The 13,432-nt window shown below is 49.2% G+C and overlaps 2 protein-coding genes across 3 annotated transcripts; both read right to left on the bottom strand.

The window, feature by feature from the left end:
* Positions 1-3,748: 3,748 nt before the first annotated feature.
* Positions 3,749-4,648, bottom strand: LOC101765608. The gene has a single exon (XM_004976026.3). It carries the CDS (start codon positions 4,399-4,401, stop codon positions 3,913-3,915), a length of 489 nt encoding a protein of 162 aa, XP_004976083.1. The 5' UTR covers positions 4,402-4,648; the 3' UTR covers positions 3,749-3,912.
* Positions 4,649-8,661: 4,013 nt separating this feature from the next.
* Positions 8,662-13,138, bottom strand: LOC101762525. Of its 2 annotated transcripts, none has more exons than XM_022828728.1 (3): positions 12,955-13,138; positions 9,572-10,069; positions 8,662-9,475 (listed from the first exon to the last, which is right to left on the bottom strand). In XM_022828728.1, the coding sequence occupies exons 1-3, from the start codon at positions 13,091-13,093 to the stop codon at positions 8,913-8,915; spliced, it is 1,200 nt and encodes a 399-aa protein (XP_022684463.1). In that variant the 5' UTR covers positions 13,094-13,138; the 3' UTR covers positions 8,662-8,912. The 2 variants fall into 2 exon arrangements, with proteins under 2 accessions (XP_022684463.1, XP_004978108.2); XM_004978051.2 differs by having other exon boundaries at positions 8,662-9,457.
* Positions 13,139-13,432: the final 294 nt, after the last annotated feature.

The following is a 13,432-nucleotide window of genomic DNA, read 5'->3' as shown; positions in this document are numbered from 1 at the left end:
CATTCATGACGAAGGTTGCCATGATGATATTGAATTATTGATGGTACGGAAGTGGAAATATAAAGCAGTGCTTGCGTAGCATTGCAGCTTTGACGTCACAATGGAATGCCACGTCGTCATAATGGCTTTCAGCAAAAGAGCATCTAGGTCCTTGGACTTGTGTGAGTGTCCATTTGAGACCTCAAACATTTTAATCTATGTTAGAAGTTACTGTAGGCATCTCATATGTATTGGTATGGGAAAAAAACCTAATATGTTAGTACAAGTTACTACTTAATATAGGTCGTTGTAACACCTTCACTACATACTGAGAGTTGATGTTCAACGACATGCCACTACTTATGATTGGCAAATTAATTATTTTTGTCACCCTAGTCAACTATAAATGGCACAAGCAATCTCACGTCATTGAGATTCGAAATCCAATGAGATGCCAGTCTTAGTATTTTTTTCTTGACAACTGCCAATGTGCCGTCAAAATTTGCTAACTAATTCTGTTTTGGGTTGCCCTGACAAAGTTGTGGAAGTACCGGAATCAATTCTTGAGCCGAAGACTTTTTTTTTTGGCGAAAGAAAGCACAGAACAAATTAACTTATGTCATGGACAGGGCAGTGTATCATGTATCGCCTGCCCTGTTTAATTAATTGGAGATCTAAGTAACTGAGGGAAAAAAAAGATGCACCAAAGGCTGTCTTGTTGGTTAGATAGACCACACAGGATTCGACGATCCGAGTTGGATCATGATATTCATTGGTGATACATTTTGCTCTTTCTTCATGTTACGATGATCAGTTTAGTTCATTGATCACATCATTTGCTCATAAGTGATTACGTAAGGCATGCGCTATTTTCAAAATACTCCATCCGTTCCAAATTGTAGATTATTTTGGTTTTTTCTAAATATAGTATATGTCTATACGCGTAATAATATCTATGAACCTATAAAAATCAAAACGATCTACAATTTGGAAAGGAGGGAGTAGTAAACACATCGTTTTTCTCCACGGCTCGTGTGGACACAAAGAGCCTCTGCATTCCATTGTCATTGTTGATCAGTGGACATTCTTGCAGATCCAGCCGATTACACGACCGACACAGCTACTTCACATGATAAATGGGGATGGGAGAGACCCCGTCCAGTTCAACAGCAGGACATGCATGTTACCACCATGTCTGATCGTCGCCATTTGATCTAGTCAATCAACGAGATTTTCGGGATCAATTTTCGATCATCTAGAAGCTGTCATATCATCAGTTTTTTTTCCCCTTTTATAGGACGCCTCGCTAAAGTTCACTCATCATGCAACCGAAAACATCACATGAAGGCGTGTGTAAAGCGGAGGTCACATGATACGACAGGCAGACAGCCTCCCAGCCTGTTTTCGTGTGTGAGTGGGATCGGTGGAAGGAATTGGAGCTACAGAAAAGAAAAGCCTGAAAGCCCGCAGGAAAACCACACCAGGGACGAGCAAAAGGAGATCACCGATGAAGCTGAAAGCAAAGGCCCCAAGTCACAAGGGTGTGACTACCTTTTCCCTTTTCAGTTCCCAGTTCCCACACTTAGAATTACCTAAGTCGGAGGCTATACTACACGGTTCTGGTTTTTCTCACGTTTTAACCGTTGATGCTTGTGCTGGCCACACGCCCGACTGTGGTATGGAGTTATTTTACTGTCCTGCTCGTGCCTAGCTAGCCGGTCAGAAGTGACAGTCAGACTAGGAAGAACCTGAAACACTCCGAGTTGGCGTGAACGACACCGACAGAAATGCCGCAGCGGAAAAGAAAAGAAAGTGTAGAACAATGACACATATAGTACAGCACGGAAACCTACACCGATCATCTTGTCCAAGCCCGTGAAACAGCATCAATGATGGGGCAGGGCGAGGGCGAATCGTCCGCTCCGATCCATCCGTTCCGGACCGTTAAATGTGTGCCTGTCAGACGGAGAAGAAAGCTGCTCTCGCGAGACCGTCGAGGCGGACAGACATCAGCAGAGCAGAGGGAGAGCCATCAGCCTGGCGCGCGGTGGCATGCAATTGTTTTCGGCTGGCAACGCCCGCGCTCGGCGGCTCGGCACCACTGCCAACGACGACGCGCGGCGAGGTCGCTCGCGGCTCGGCGAGTCCGCAAGTGGTGGGGGTACGCTGGCCGCGGCCATGTGACGGCGGCACCGCACCAACCGCTACGCGCGGCGGCGCGTGAGCTGGAATAGGAGGATATTCCCCAACCCGGCGTCGCTTGGCTCGGCGTGGCGACTAGGCCACGAGTTAGGTGGGCGGTGCTGGATGGCTCCTTTACCGCATTTGGCCATTTGGTTCAGTCGTCAGGTGCGCTTGTCTGTCAGTGTAACTGTGGAAGCCCGGGGCTCCGGCCACGGTCGCTACCTACGGGGTGTTTGATATGAGGTGTTAAACTTTAACAGTATCACATCGGATGTTCGGATGCTAATTAGGAGAACTAAATATGAGCTAATTATAAAACTAATTGCAGAACCCTGTGCTAATTCACGAGAAGAATCTATTAAGCCTAATTAATCCATCATTAGCAAATGGTTACTGTAGTACCACATTGTCAAATCATGGACTAATTAGGCTTAATAGATTCGTCTGGCGAATTACACTCCATCTGTGCAATTAGTTTTGTAATTAGTCTATGTTTAATACTTCTAATTAGCATCCAAACATCCGATGTGACGGGTGTTAAACTTTAGTACTCCTAATTAGCATCCAAACAACCGACGTTTATCTGGAAGAAGGTATACTCCAGTACTCCAGCTAGCAGAAAAGTTGTTTGTTTGTGACCTGCAACGGCAAAGTACCGGGTACTTACTACTACTAGAAGATGTTGAGATATCATCGCTCACCTGGTGTTACATTGCAGAAGCATTCCGAATATATGCAATGCAGGTGCAGTCTGTGTTTCTGCAGCAAATGGTTTATTGGTTCCTGGCTGCTGTTACTGCAACTGCAAGGAGAGGTCAGAACACGTGTGGTGCGGGGACATTCTTAAAGTGCTGTGCCCTACTGCATGGACCGACCATACGAGTGCACGCGCCGTATCCTGCATCTCCTGCCAGCAGGGAACAGCAGTAGGCCACGAACAAAAACGGTGGAGGTCGCACGTTACAGTAGCCAGCCCCTGCAGGCTGCAGTGTCCATGCTCGGCCCATTTGGTAATATGCCTTGATGCTTACTTAGTGCAACTACACGTGTGGTGTGCAGTGCAGTGTCGTCGTAGGGCATCGTCTTTCTGCTTCAGACGGCCCATTGAGGATTGCAGAATCCCTTTTTCTGTGGAACACAGGGGTTAGAGACACCAAACTCCTTGTTTGATCTGTTTCCGCTTCCATGCGGTACCTCTGATTCTCTGAAGCCCTGAACTAATTCGATTTCCTTCAATTACCAGCGCACGCACAAGCTAGGCATGGCGCTGAATGCTGATAAAGCGCACCGTGGATGCTGGATTGTCGAGTTTCAGTTCATGCATCGCAAGATATAAGTCAATCCAGCATGGTGGAAGCAACAACCTATGACTGCACACGTAGTGACATAGTTGTTTCAGTAACACTCCGAATCTTGGATGATTCAGACAAAATCGGTGAAAGCACAGCTTGGATCGCCCGCTGCCGTCATGATCGATCTGTAGACAGGTCCTGCGCGCAAGCCTGATCATCCAGAGCCACCTGATCATCGTGTTTGGCAGCATCTCGGTCAGAGAAGCAGAGGCAGAGCCGCAGAGCACAGCCGATTCAATGCCATTTTAATGGAATCTGATCATACTACGCAAGTACGCATTATTTTTGCAACAACTGCCGTTGAATTCAGACCTGAACACAACAACACATCAGAACTGCAGAAGTGGATCCTTGTACATACAGTCCAGCAGGTACCGCGGCAACACACAAGGGAAACCTAGCCCAGGCTGAGGTAAACCGCGGCGGCGACACCCGCGGCGTACACGGCGACGACCCTCCCGACCACCGCGGGCGCGGCGCGCGCCACCAGCCCCACCCCGACGATCCCGGCCGCGGCGGCGGGGGCGCGCACGAGCGCCGCCTCCGCCGCGCCGGCCAGCACGGCCTCCCTGAACAGCTCAGCGGCGAACCCCCCGAACTGGGGCCGGGAGAGCTCCCCCTCGCCCTCGAGCCCCGATGCGCGGAGCGCGGCGTCGACGCGGGCGCGGGGCGGCGGCGAGGGCACCCAGCGCCGGACCAGCGGGACGGACGCGCGGAGCGACGAGTGGAGGTGCGCCGCGGCGTCGGCGAGCTGGTACCGGCGGACGCCCCCGAAGGCGCCCTGCGCGTCCGCGAGGCACCGGTCGAAGGCGGCGTCGCAGGCGGCGGCGAACGCCGGCGCGCGCCGCAGCGCGGCGTCCACGCGCTTGGAGGGACTCAGGCCCATCTCGGATTGGTGGTGTGGAGCGCGGACTGTGTGGTTGGATGGTGACGATGATGGGTGCTGGGCTTCGGGAGTAGCTCTTCCTTTTCTGTCAGATAACTGGGCTGGGCCGTAAAATTTGCACTGGTGGTTGGTTAATGTGCTGGGTGGGCTACTGATTAAGCAAGGTCTGGCCCACAATGTGGTTTGGGCCACTTGCCATCATGTTGATGAACCGGGCCAGTCATGTTCCATACTTGCAGTCCATACTTTCCTCCTAACTCTCTCTCTAGATGCTCTAAAAAAAACTCTCTCTCTCTCTCTCTAGAGAGGGGGAGAGAGAGTGAGCGTCCATCGTCCATACTAACTTTTCAAAAAAAAAAGGAAAAAGAAAAATAGGGTTCACGTTCATGTTGCTCCTTGCTGCAAGTGGAAGACAGGTAGAGACGTTAGTACGACGTTGCAACCCTTTTCAAATTTCAACCAGTCTCGACCACCGACCGGCATGTAGCTCATAGAGAAATAGCATAGGGTCAATGATCGGGACCAAGGGCCACATAGGCCATGCACGGCTACGGGTATAGGTCAGTTAGTTCTGGTACTCCGTGGTGGGTGTCGCGCGCGCGCGGGGCGGCAAGGCGCGCGAGATTGCGGGCTCTTGTGCTTGGCGCTGCCTGGCGCCTGCCCGTGCCCTGAAACCCACACACCCCCACGACGGTGCGCGTCGGGGAAGGTAAACAATGGCGGGGGGAGGGTGGAGGCGTCCGATCCGGATCAAACTTCCATCGCCCGCCTAAATTTCCGAGAGCTCTAAATGCGACCGCGTGATGAGTCTAGCCCAGTAGCGCCTCGCGTACTCTTTCGGCCCGGCGCAGCGTGCATGTTCATGTGGGAAATGGGAGGAAGTGAAAAAAATAGATAGCGTAGATGGCGCGATGAGATTGGGAGAGTACCCTCTGAACCTCCTCTCTTGCTTCTTGTAGGGGTTGTTTAACCGTCTTATAGTACTCATTTGGAGTGAGTAAAACTGGGATTATATCCCTGAGACTATAACAGATTAGTCTTAAATATTGATACAGTGCTACCAAGGTACAAATTGGAACGGAAAACAAAACCAAAAAGTGGCCACCAAAATGCTTAATCTGAATATAGCAATTTACCGGTGCAAATTCTGAGAATTGATGCCCGTTTAAATGGTACTTGAACTCAAATGCATTCTGAGAGAAGAATTTGCTACGACGCTAGTACTACCTGTCAAATGCTGAGCTCCACACAGAATTGAACTACTGATCAAGACTGCTGAAAACTAGTGGCTCTCGCTCAGCTAAGCAGATTCTTGATACGGATTTTTTTTTAGAAAAGGGAACATGTATTAATATTCCAGCCTCTGAATCAAACGTTACAACCCACGAATTAAGCCAAAAGCAAGAGGAGAACTGTAGCACATAGTTCCTCAAAACCAAAAAACAAAAAGTAAAGTAAAAGATAGTCTGCCACTAAAACTCCATCCATGATTCGTGAAATGCTCCATCACTCTCGATTCAAGCACACGACACCATATTCCAGCCTCTGTATCAAACGTTACAACCCACGAATTAAGCCAAAAGCAAGAGAAGAACTGTAGCACATAGTTCCTCAAAACCAAAAATAAAAAGTAAAGTAAAAGATAGTCTGCCACTAAAACTCCATCCATGATTCGCGAAATGCTCCATCACTCTCGATTCAAGCACACGACACCCCAAATTTATTCGGGGTCTGTCTTCCTCTTTTTGCAGTAGCACCTAGAACCGGATCTAGTGTGTTCCCCTGAAGATCACTTGCAAAGAAGAGAAAGCTCGTGTTCTATTAAAAATCTCATCATTTCAGGTTAGCCAAATTGACCAAAGAATGGCGCATGTTCCAACCAAGACCTGATACTTGAGTTTCCTATCTAGCCCTTGTAACCACTCATTAAACAAATGACATTAAACAAATGAGCAACATTTCTCGGAGGAGGTAAGTTAAAAGAAACCTGTATCAATCAAAGAAGAGATGTTAAATTAACTCATCCAAGTTGAAAAATAACATTTAACACTTCCTTTCCATCGCCTTTTGGCTAGGTTGTCCTTGGTTAGGATGATCCCTCTTTAATTTTAAGCGGCACTTTTAACTTCCAAATAATATGGTTACGAGGTATAACATCGGTAGCAGCTATCGCTCTATACATAGAACGAGCTGTGAATAAACCATGTTGATTTAAGGACCATTTAAAAAAAATATCTCTTGATCTTGATACGGATATTATTTGCCTAACTGTTCATAAGAACTTCAGCACAGTTTAACCGTACCGTGCTTCGGTCACATGATCTGGCCGGCGCCATATGCCAACGGACCATGCTGCGTACAACAAACTGCAGCTCTAGTTGGCCTACTGGTCGACCGCGCACTTCCCTACCGCAAACTGTCCACTGTCCGCGCGTGAAAAGACGAGCGATCGACCTCGTTTTTCCTGCCGCAGTTATGGCAAACTCTCATATCAAAGATTCGTTGCATCCAAGCGATTCAGCAGCATGTAGCTATAGGCCCAGGCTTCTTTTTAAGCTTGCACACAATGCAAGCACATTCTCTCGTGCAATCTTGCAGGCTTTATAAATAGAGACATGCCACAGAAGCTGGCCAGCCACAACTACTCACGTATAGCACAAACACTTAGCGCTGACAAGGTCAGCAGAAGCAAGTAGCTAGGGCTTCTTCAACCTCGATCTCGCCCACCATGACGTCCCAGCTGAGAGGAATAGTCCTCACATTTCTGCTGCTCGCCGTGGCTCTCTCGTCCACTCTTCTTACTGCCGTCGAGGCGGCCAGGCTGGGGCAGTACGCCGACCACCCCGCGCTGCACGAGAGGGCGAGGTCGCTGATCATGGCGTGGGTGGCGCAGCTCACCCAGGGGCCGAGCCCTAGAGGCCCCGGGCACTAGAGAGATCGTCCGGACCTGAGAGTACAGGCCATCATCATCGAGCATGCACGTATTACGTTTGCCACAACAGTTGTCTAGCTTCTTCCGACCGGCTAGCTTGTTTCACGCCTAGTCAGGACTCGGGAGAAAAAGCTCATAATAAGTATTTTGATATTTACTCTGCGTCTGCTAGTTTTGTTGGGCGCGTGATGTGTTATATGTTCTTGACATGTGTTTGCTTCCAAAATTCTGTTATCCTTTCGCTATATATCCATGAACAAAAAATAATAAGGGAAGCAATATGAGTCTATAACTTGTTAACTTTTCGGTTTAACTGTTTTTTAGATAATAACTGTTGGACTACTCAATGTATATGTGCATTTGCCATGGGATGGTTAGCCACAGGTATTTTATTGTGCTACACATATCGTGGTATAATTCTATTGTTCATCGCATATTTCTGCAACATATATTATTTTCTATTGCAACCATTTCATGGGAATAATTTGGAGTTTTTCTAGTTATTCATGAGAAGCTTTGCTCAAGTGTCAAAGTTCTTGATGGACTTCTACTATACTTCAGAATTCCTAGCTACAAACTTTAAATGCTGGCACCATATACAGTATTTCCCAATCAAATATACAAAGGTCATCATGCAGGAAACAGACCGAGTTCTAATAATCCATGCACTCAAATGGTTTTGTCTTATTTCAAACAAAATAGCTAGTTAACTGTTAGATTGTGTCGTTTTTTAGCTTGTGTCATGGCTTGTCTTTGAATTGTTTCTCTCTTTTCTTTGTTGCGTCCCGGTTGTGCCGTGGTGTTCATGTTCTCCTCTCACCTGTCCTCCTTTATATCTCTAGGGTTATGCCCCGATCATATATTGGTGCCCGACGCGGTCTATTCCTAGCTCCGGCGGCATAAGTGGAAAATTATTCAGTTGGGGACTCTGATCCCCCGTGGCCTCTAAAAAATAAAGTGTTAAATTGTGGTCCCTCTAACCTAACCGTCCAGTTAATTGTCGAACAGGATATATTTCCAAACAGATTCTAATTGAAACTTTATTTTTGAGAAATGCTGATCAATACTGAATATTTCTCCGCCTAGGTCGATCCAAAAGGAAGATGGGAGCTCTAAGCTGTTGACTAATTGCACTGGCTGACTTAAACTACAGTCCAGGGGCATCAGGGCATGCATCATGCACCCAGTGCAATTCTACAGTTGTATAAAACCTGTAAATAACGTGCATGGCACATGCCTGGAAACGTTACTCCTGTTTATTTGTCATTTCTGGGAGTCAACAGCCTGACACAGATGTACATCATGTATTCATGTGCCCTCGAGCATGCTAACAAATGCAAATTCCAGTCTGAAATTGACAGGTATTTCCAACAAGCAGAACAACTAAACATATCAGCATTTAATCAGCGCATCTTTAAACTCTAGCTCAACATCTCATCTTGATCTAGTTCGACATCAAGTCTTGCACCCTCCAGCCAAAGTGGCATAGTTTCGGGAGCACTACGGATACTTGAAGTCTTGGACAGGCCCAGGAACGGCCGCATCAAACGCACACCATAGGACACTTTGAGACGGCGCCCTACATGCGCAGCCGGCGGGCAGCGTGCTTGTGCACGGCCACGAGGGAGACGTCGTCGACGACCGGGCCGCACAGCGTGCCGTCGAACTTCATGTGGTAGTTGGAGCTGTGGAACACGATGCGCGTCAGGTTCTCGGCCGCCGCGAAGTCCAGGTCGACGCGCCTGTGCCCGCCGGTGCCGCGGGACTCGTACGACACCTTGGTCGTCGCCTTCCCCGCGTACGCGTCCACGCCCAGGGACCCGCCGCACCCGTTGGCCCCGTCGCCGACGGAGAAGGAGAGCCTGTACCACCGCCCGGGCACGGTGCGCACCTCCTGCACCAGCGCGCACTCCATGCCGGCCACCAGCTCCACGGCGCGCGCGCCGCGAGGCACCGCGTGGTGCGCCGCGTCCACGTACTTGACCACCTTGGTGTCCGACAGGACCATCCATCCCGGCAGCGGCGAGTACAGGTCCTCCGACATCGGCGGCACCAGGACGCCCCACGGCACGTCGGGGAAGATGTAGGGCCCCTCCTCAAAGTCACCGTTCCTCAACATGTTGACTGCACGATCGAGTTGGACTGTTATCACGCACGTATACATGGTTATTTTTTTTTTACCGGACAACAAGTTGAATAATCTTCATATAGACTAGACTCTCGGTGTCGAGAGATTACCCGGGGTGTGATGGGGAGGGTGGAGGTTCTTGATGGCGATGGAGTCGATGAGGGGCCCACACGCCGGGTTGTCCTCGTGGCCGGGGTTGTGGATGGACAGCCACACGGAGCTGTGCTTGGCCTTGAAGGCCCAGGAGTAGGAGTCCCAGCCGCTGCTGGTGTACACCGTCTGGATGGGGAGGACGCCGAAGTCCGGGGTGACGGACACGTTGAGCGCCTCGGCCTGGGCGCATGACCGCGCGGCCGTGAAGGTGATGGAGTAGTAGGCTTGCCGGGTGACGCATAGCTTCTGACGGATGGTTGCGTCGTTGCCCAGCCGCACGGCCCGGTCGCCCTCCGGCACCGGCAGGATCATGTCCTCCTGCGTGTGGCCGGACTCGATGTACTCCACGAACCCATAGATCTCCCAGTGCAGTATGGCGTCGCGGTCCTTCACCCGGGTGCCGTTCATCTCGGACTTGTTCGGCCCTTGCTCGAAGTTGCCATTTGGTAACAGGCCTGCACGACATCATCGGTCCAGCTGTCAGAAATTCGAAACAGATTCCGGAAAGTGGTTTGTCAACAGTGAATCAGAGGTGCCGAGTAAATCATCCGTACTGCTGGTTTGACAAACCCTAATTAGATCTACGCCCAAACCGAAATTTTACGGTCAAACCATGGAAAAACCATTTCGCAATTATGTTATTCGGACTAACACATGATGTATATGCACTCTTCCTTGTGCACATCCTAGCTTGTGCATGATGTATGTGAACTCTGCAGCGCACGCCATGTGACTGGCACCGTGTCACCTGCTGTAGTTATAAAGTCAAATTTGTATCATGCATATGAGCTAGCTAGATGTCAATCAGGCAATCGGAATCTTGGATAGGCCACTACCATGAAGGAATAAGGATATAGTGCTGCAGCACTGGTAAGTCAACGCCAGCTCTAACCAACAAGAGGATAAAGCATAATAACATGCACGAAAAAAAAAGATGAAGCACAGTGACTTATTGGATGTTAAGATAAACTCTAACCAACAAGAGGATAAATCACAGTAACTTCGATAGCATCACAGAAGAAGAAATGCTAGACGAACGTAGCTGCTGAACGCCAGAAGGTGAACAAATAAAATGTCTTGTTAGAGTACGAGTGTATTAGACTAGAACTAGGACACTGTACTCTGAATAGGACTCAGATTATGTAAATAGGATTAGAACTGGGACTCTATGAACCTGGACTATATAATGAAAGTCCAGACGACCCTAGAGTTTGGAAATGGACAGGAGATCACAGCTTCTCCACGGCTTCGGCATACAGAGCCTTCTTTTATTGGACAGTACGCCATCCCTGAAGCAAAAATCCTTTGGAAATCTAGAGCCCCTGCCAAATGCAAATTCTTTGTATGGCTTGCTCTGCATGGTCGTTGTTGGACAGCTTCGAGGCGAAAGAAACATAATCTTCATAATGACGACGCCTGTGTTCTTTGCGAGCAAGAATCACAGACTACAAACCACCTGATGGTTAACTGCTCCTATTCTAAACAAGTGTGGCATTCTGTTTTATCCGGGGTCAATTGGCTCCTTCAGCACCAAACCTAACTCTCGTTGATTGGTGGATGGCATCGCGAAAAGGATCAACAAGGTACGCTGAAAGTCCTTTGATTCAGCGGTCATCCTGATATCATGGTCTATTTAGCTAGAACGCAATGTAAGGACTTTCAACAGGGAAAAGAAAATAACAACTCAGCTAGTGCACAAGATCACAGAGGAGGCATGGTCATGGATTGCTAGAAGGTTCGCAAGTCTGTTACCTTTTGTCGTAGATACTCCTCATGCTAATGTGCTTGTCAATTGATCGCACAATGGTGCACATGTAGCAACTAACCAGTGAACTCTCTACTTAGAGCACGTCATTCCTTCTAGATGACAAAGCCTTACCCTGCTGTAAAATTGTTTTTTCCCTTTTAATGAAATACGTGCTAAGGCACGGTAAAAAAAAATCATTCCAATATAATGATTTACACGTGGTAACAGAGCCATAGAGACCAACTTCGTTAGATCCATGGTCCATCTACACCTTCCGCTCGCGCGCGCCCTGGGGAGATCAATCTCCATGATCTTCCTGGTGCGTCGCATCCCTTAGCTAGTTTTTACCCCTCCAATCAAACTAGATCAATTCAGATAGATTAGATTAGTTTATTTGTTTGTTATACGCGTCAAGGGAAAGCAGATCGTGAAGATACTCAGGTCTCGCCGGTCGCCGGCCATCGCACACGGTTCAAGACGTTCGTCGTCATCGGCATCAAGTTGCGTCGACCACGTCGGGCTCGAGTGCAGCAAGCGGTGGCAGCCGTCTTCGCCACCGCGGAGAACTTCACGCTGCTTGACGACAAGCACAGCTCATACATCGAGTACACAACCACCAGCAGCATCAGCGGCACATCTACATCATCACCGACAAATACATCGCCGACGGTCCTAAGAACGTGGTCTTCATCAACTCAGCCGCAGCCACTTCGTCCATGAGATGGACATCTCGCAGGCAACTCTGCATAACAATCAATGACGGCAACGATCGCGTTATCTACGATGGCAAAGACTGCATCATGATCAACATCTTGTCCTCTGACATATGCACACAATCGTCCTCTGGCACATATAACTCTAAATTCCAACGGCATCCTCTGACATATGCAAGACACATCGTCCTCTGACATATGCAAGACGCCCCCAATGGCATTCTCTGACAAATGCAAGGTGCCTATTATTATTGCAGCTCCGTCTTTACAAAGTAGCGCAAATTTTTCACAAGCGCAAATTTTTCACACCTTCGGCTATGTGCGGCTACATTGACGACCACTATATCGACCACGGCGACTACATCATCATGAGCGGCTACGTCTACATCAACTCATCGATAACAACTCCAGTCAAAAGCGTCCGTGTTATCATTGGCATAAAAGACACTCCCGTTATGACTGCAGGAGGGAATAGAAGAGAGACAAGGGACGGCACCAAAGAGGCCGGACCATTCATCAAAGACGCAATTGATGACCGTGAAGTGGAGAAGACCGAGGAAGCACAAGACTTCAATTCCAGTCGCAATTGTCCGCTTCGCTCCCGCTACGACTGAGGGGGAATGTTAAGAGTATGGGTTATATTAGACTAGAACTAGAACGCTGTACTCTAAATAGGATTTCTTAGATTATGTAATAACTAGGATTAGAACTGGGACTCTACGAACCTGGACTGTATAATGAAAATCTAGACGACCCTAGAGGTCAAGCCGTTCCAATATAATGATTTCAACATGAACCTGACCTTATGCACGTCAATACTACTATTAGGCCAAAGCAAAAGGTTAACATCAGAAGAGAGTGCTAGTTCGCGAGCCCTTACCATCGCTGACGACGGCAGAAACAGCTCGAGCGGCCACGCTGACGAGCAAGAAGAACAGTGCCAGGCGACGAGCGCCCTTGGTCATCTCCGAATCCCTTCTCATCGTATCGATCTCGCTCGCCGTGACTGGTACGTACATACCTCCTGAGCTCCGAGGTACAGGCAAAGCTACAGCGGCCTCAGATAGTCAGATATGGAGCAACTCATCCCCGGGCAGTACGCGGCTTATATAAGAGCTGCCACTTATTAGCGGGTCCGCTCTGGCTCTCCGTACGCATCAAGGCGCGTGGCGGCGTGGGCGCGGCCACGGCCGACGGAGGGCGCGCCGCGAGACGCGCCGGCCGGATCGTGCCCGCGGCAGCGGGCATCTCTCGCCTCTTGGAACAGGGGAGGGTGGCCGTACCCGTACGTCTCTCGGCAGCTTCGGCTCGGAATCTTTGGACCTGCTGCTCGGCACAACCCTGCGTGCGCTCACGTG

Source organism: Setaria italica, chromosome VII (genome assembly GCF_000263155.2).
Source record: "Setaria italica strain Yugu1 chromosome VII, Setaria_italica_v2.0, whole genome shotgun sequence".
Taxonomy (NCBI): Eukaryota; Viridiplantae; Streptophyta; class Magnoliopsida; order Poales; family Poaceae; genus Setaria; species Setaria italica.
This window is presented reverse-complemented; position numbering and strand designations above follow the sequence as displayed.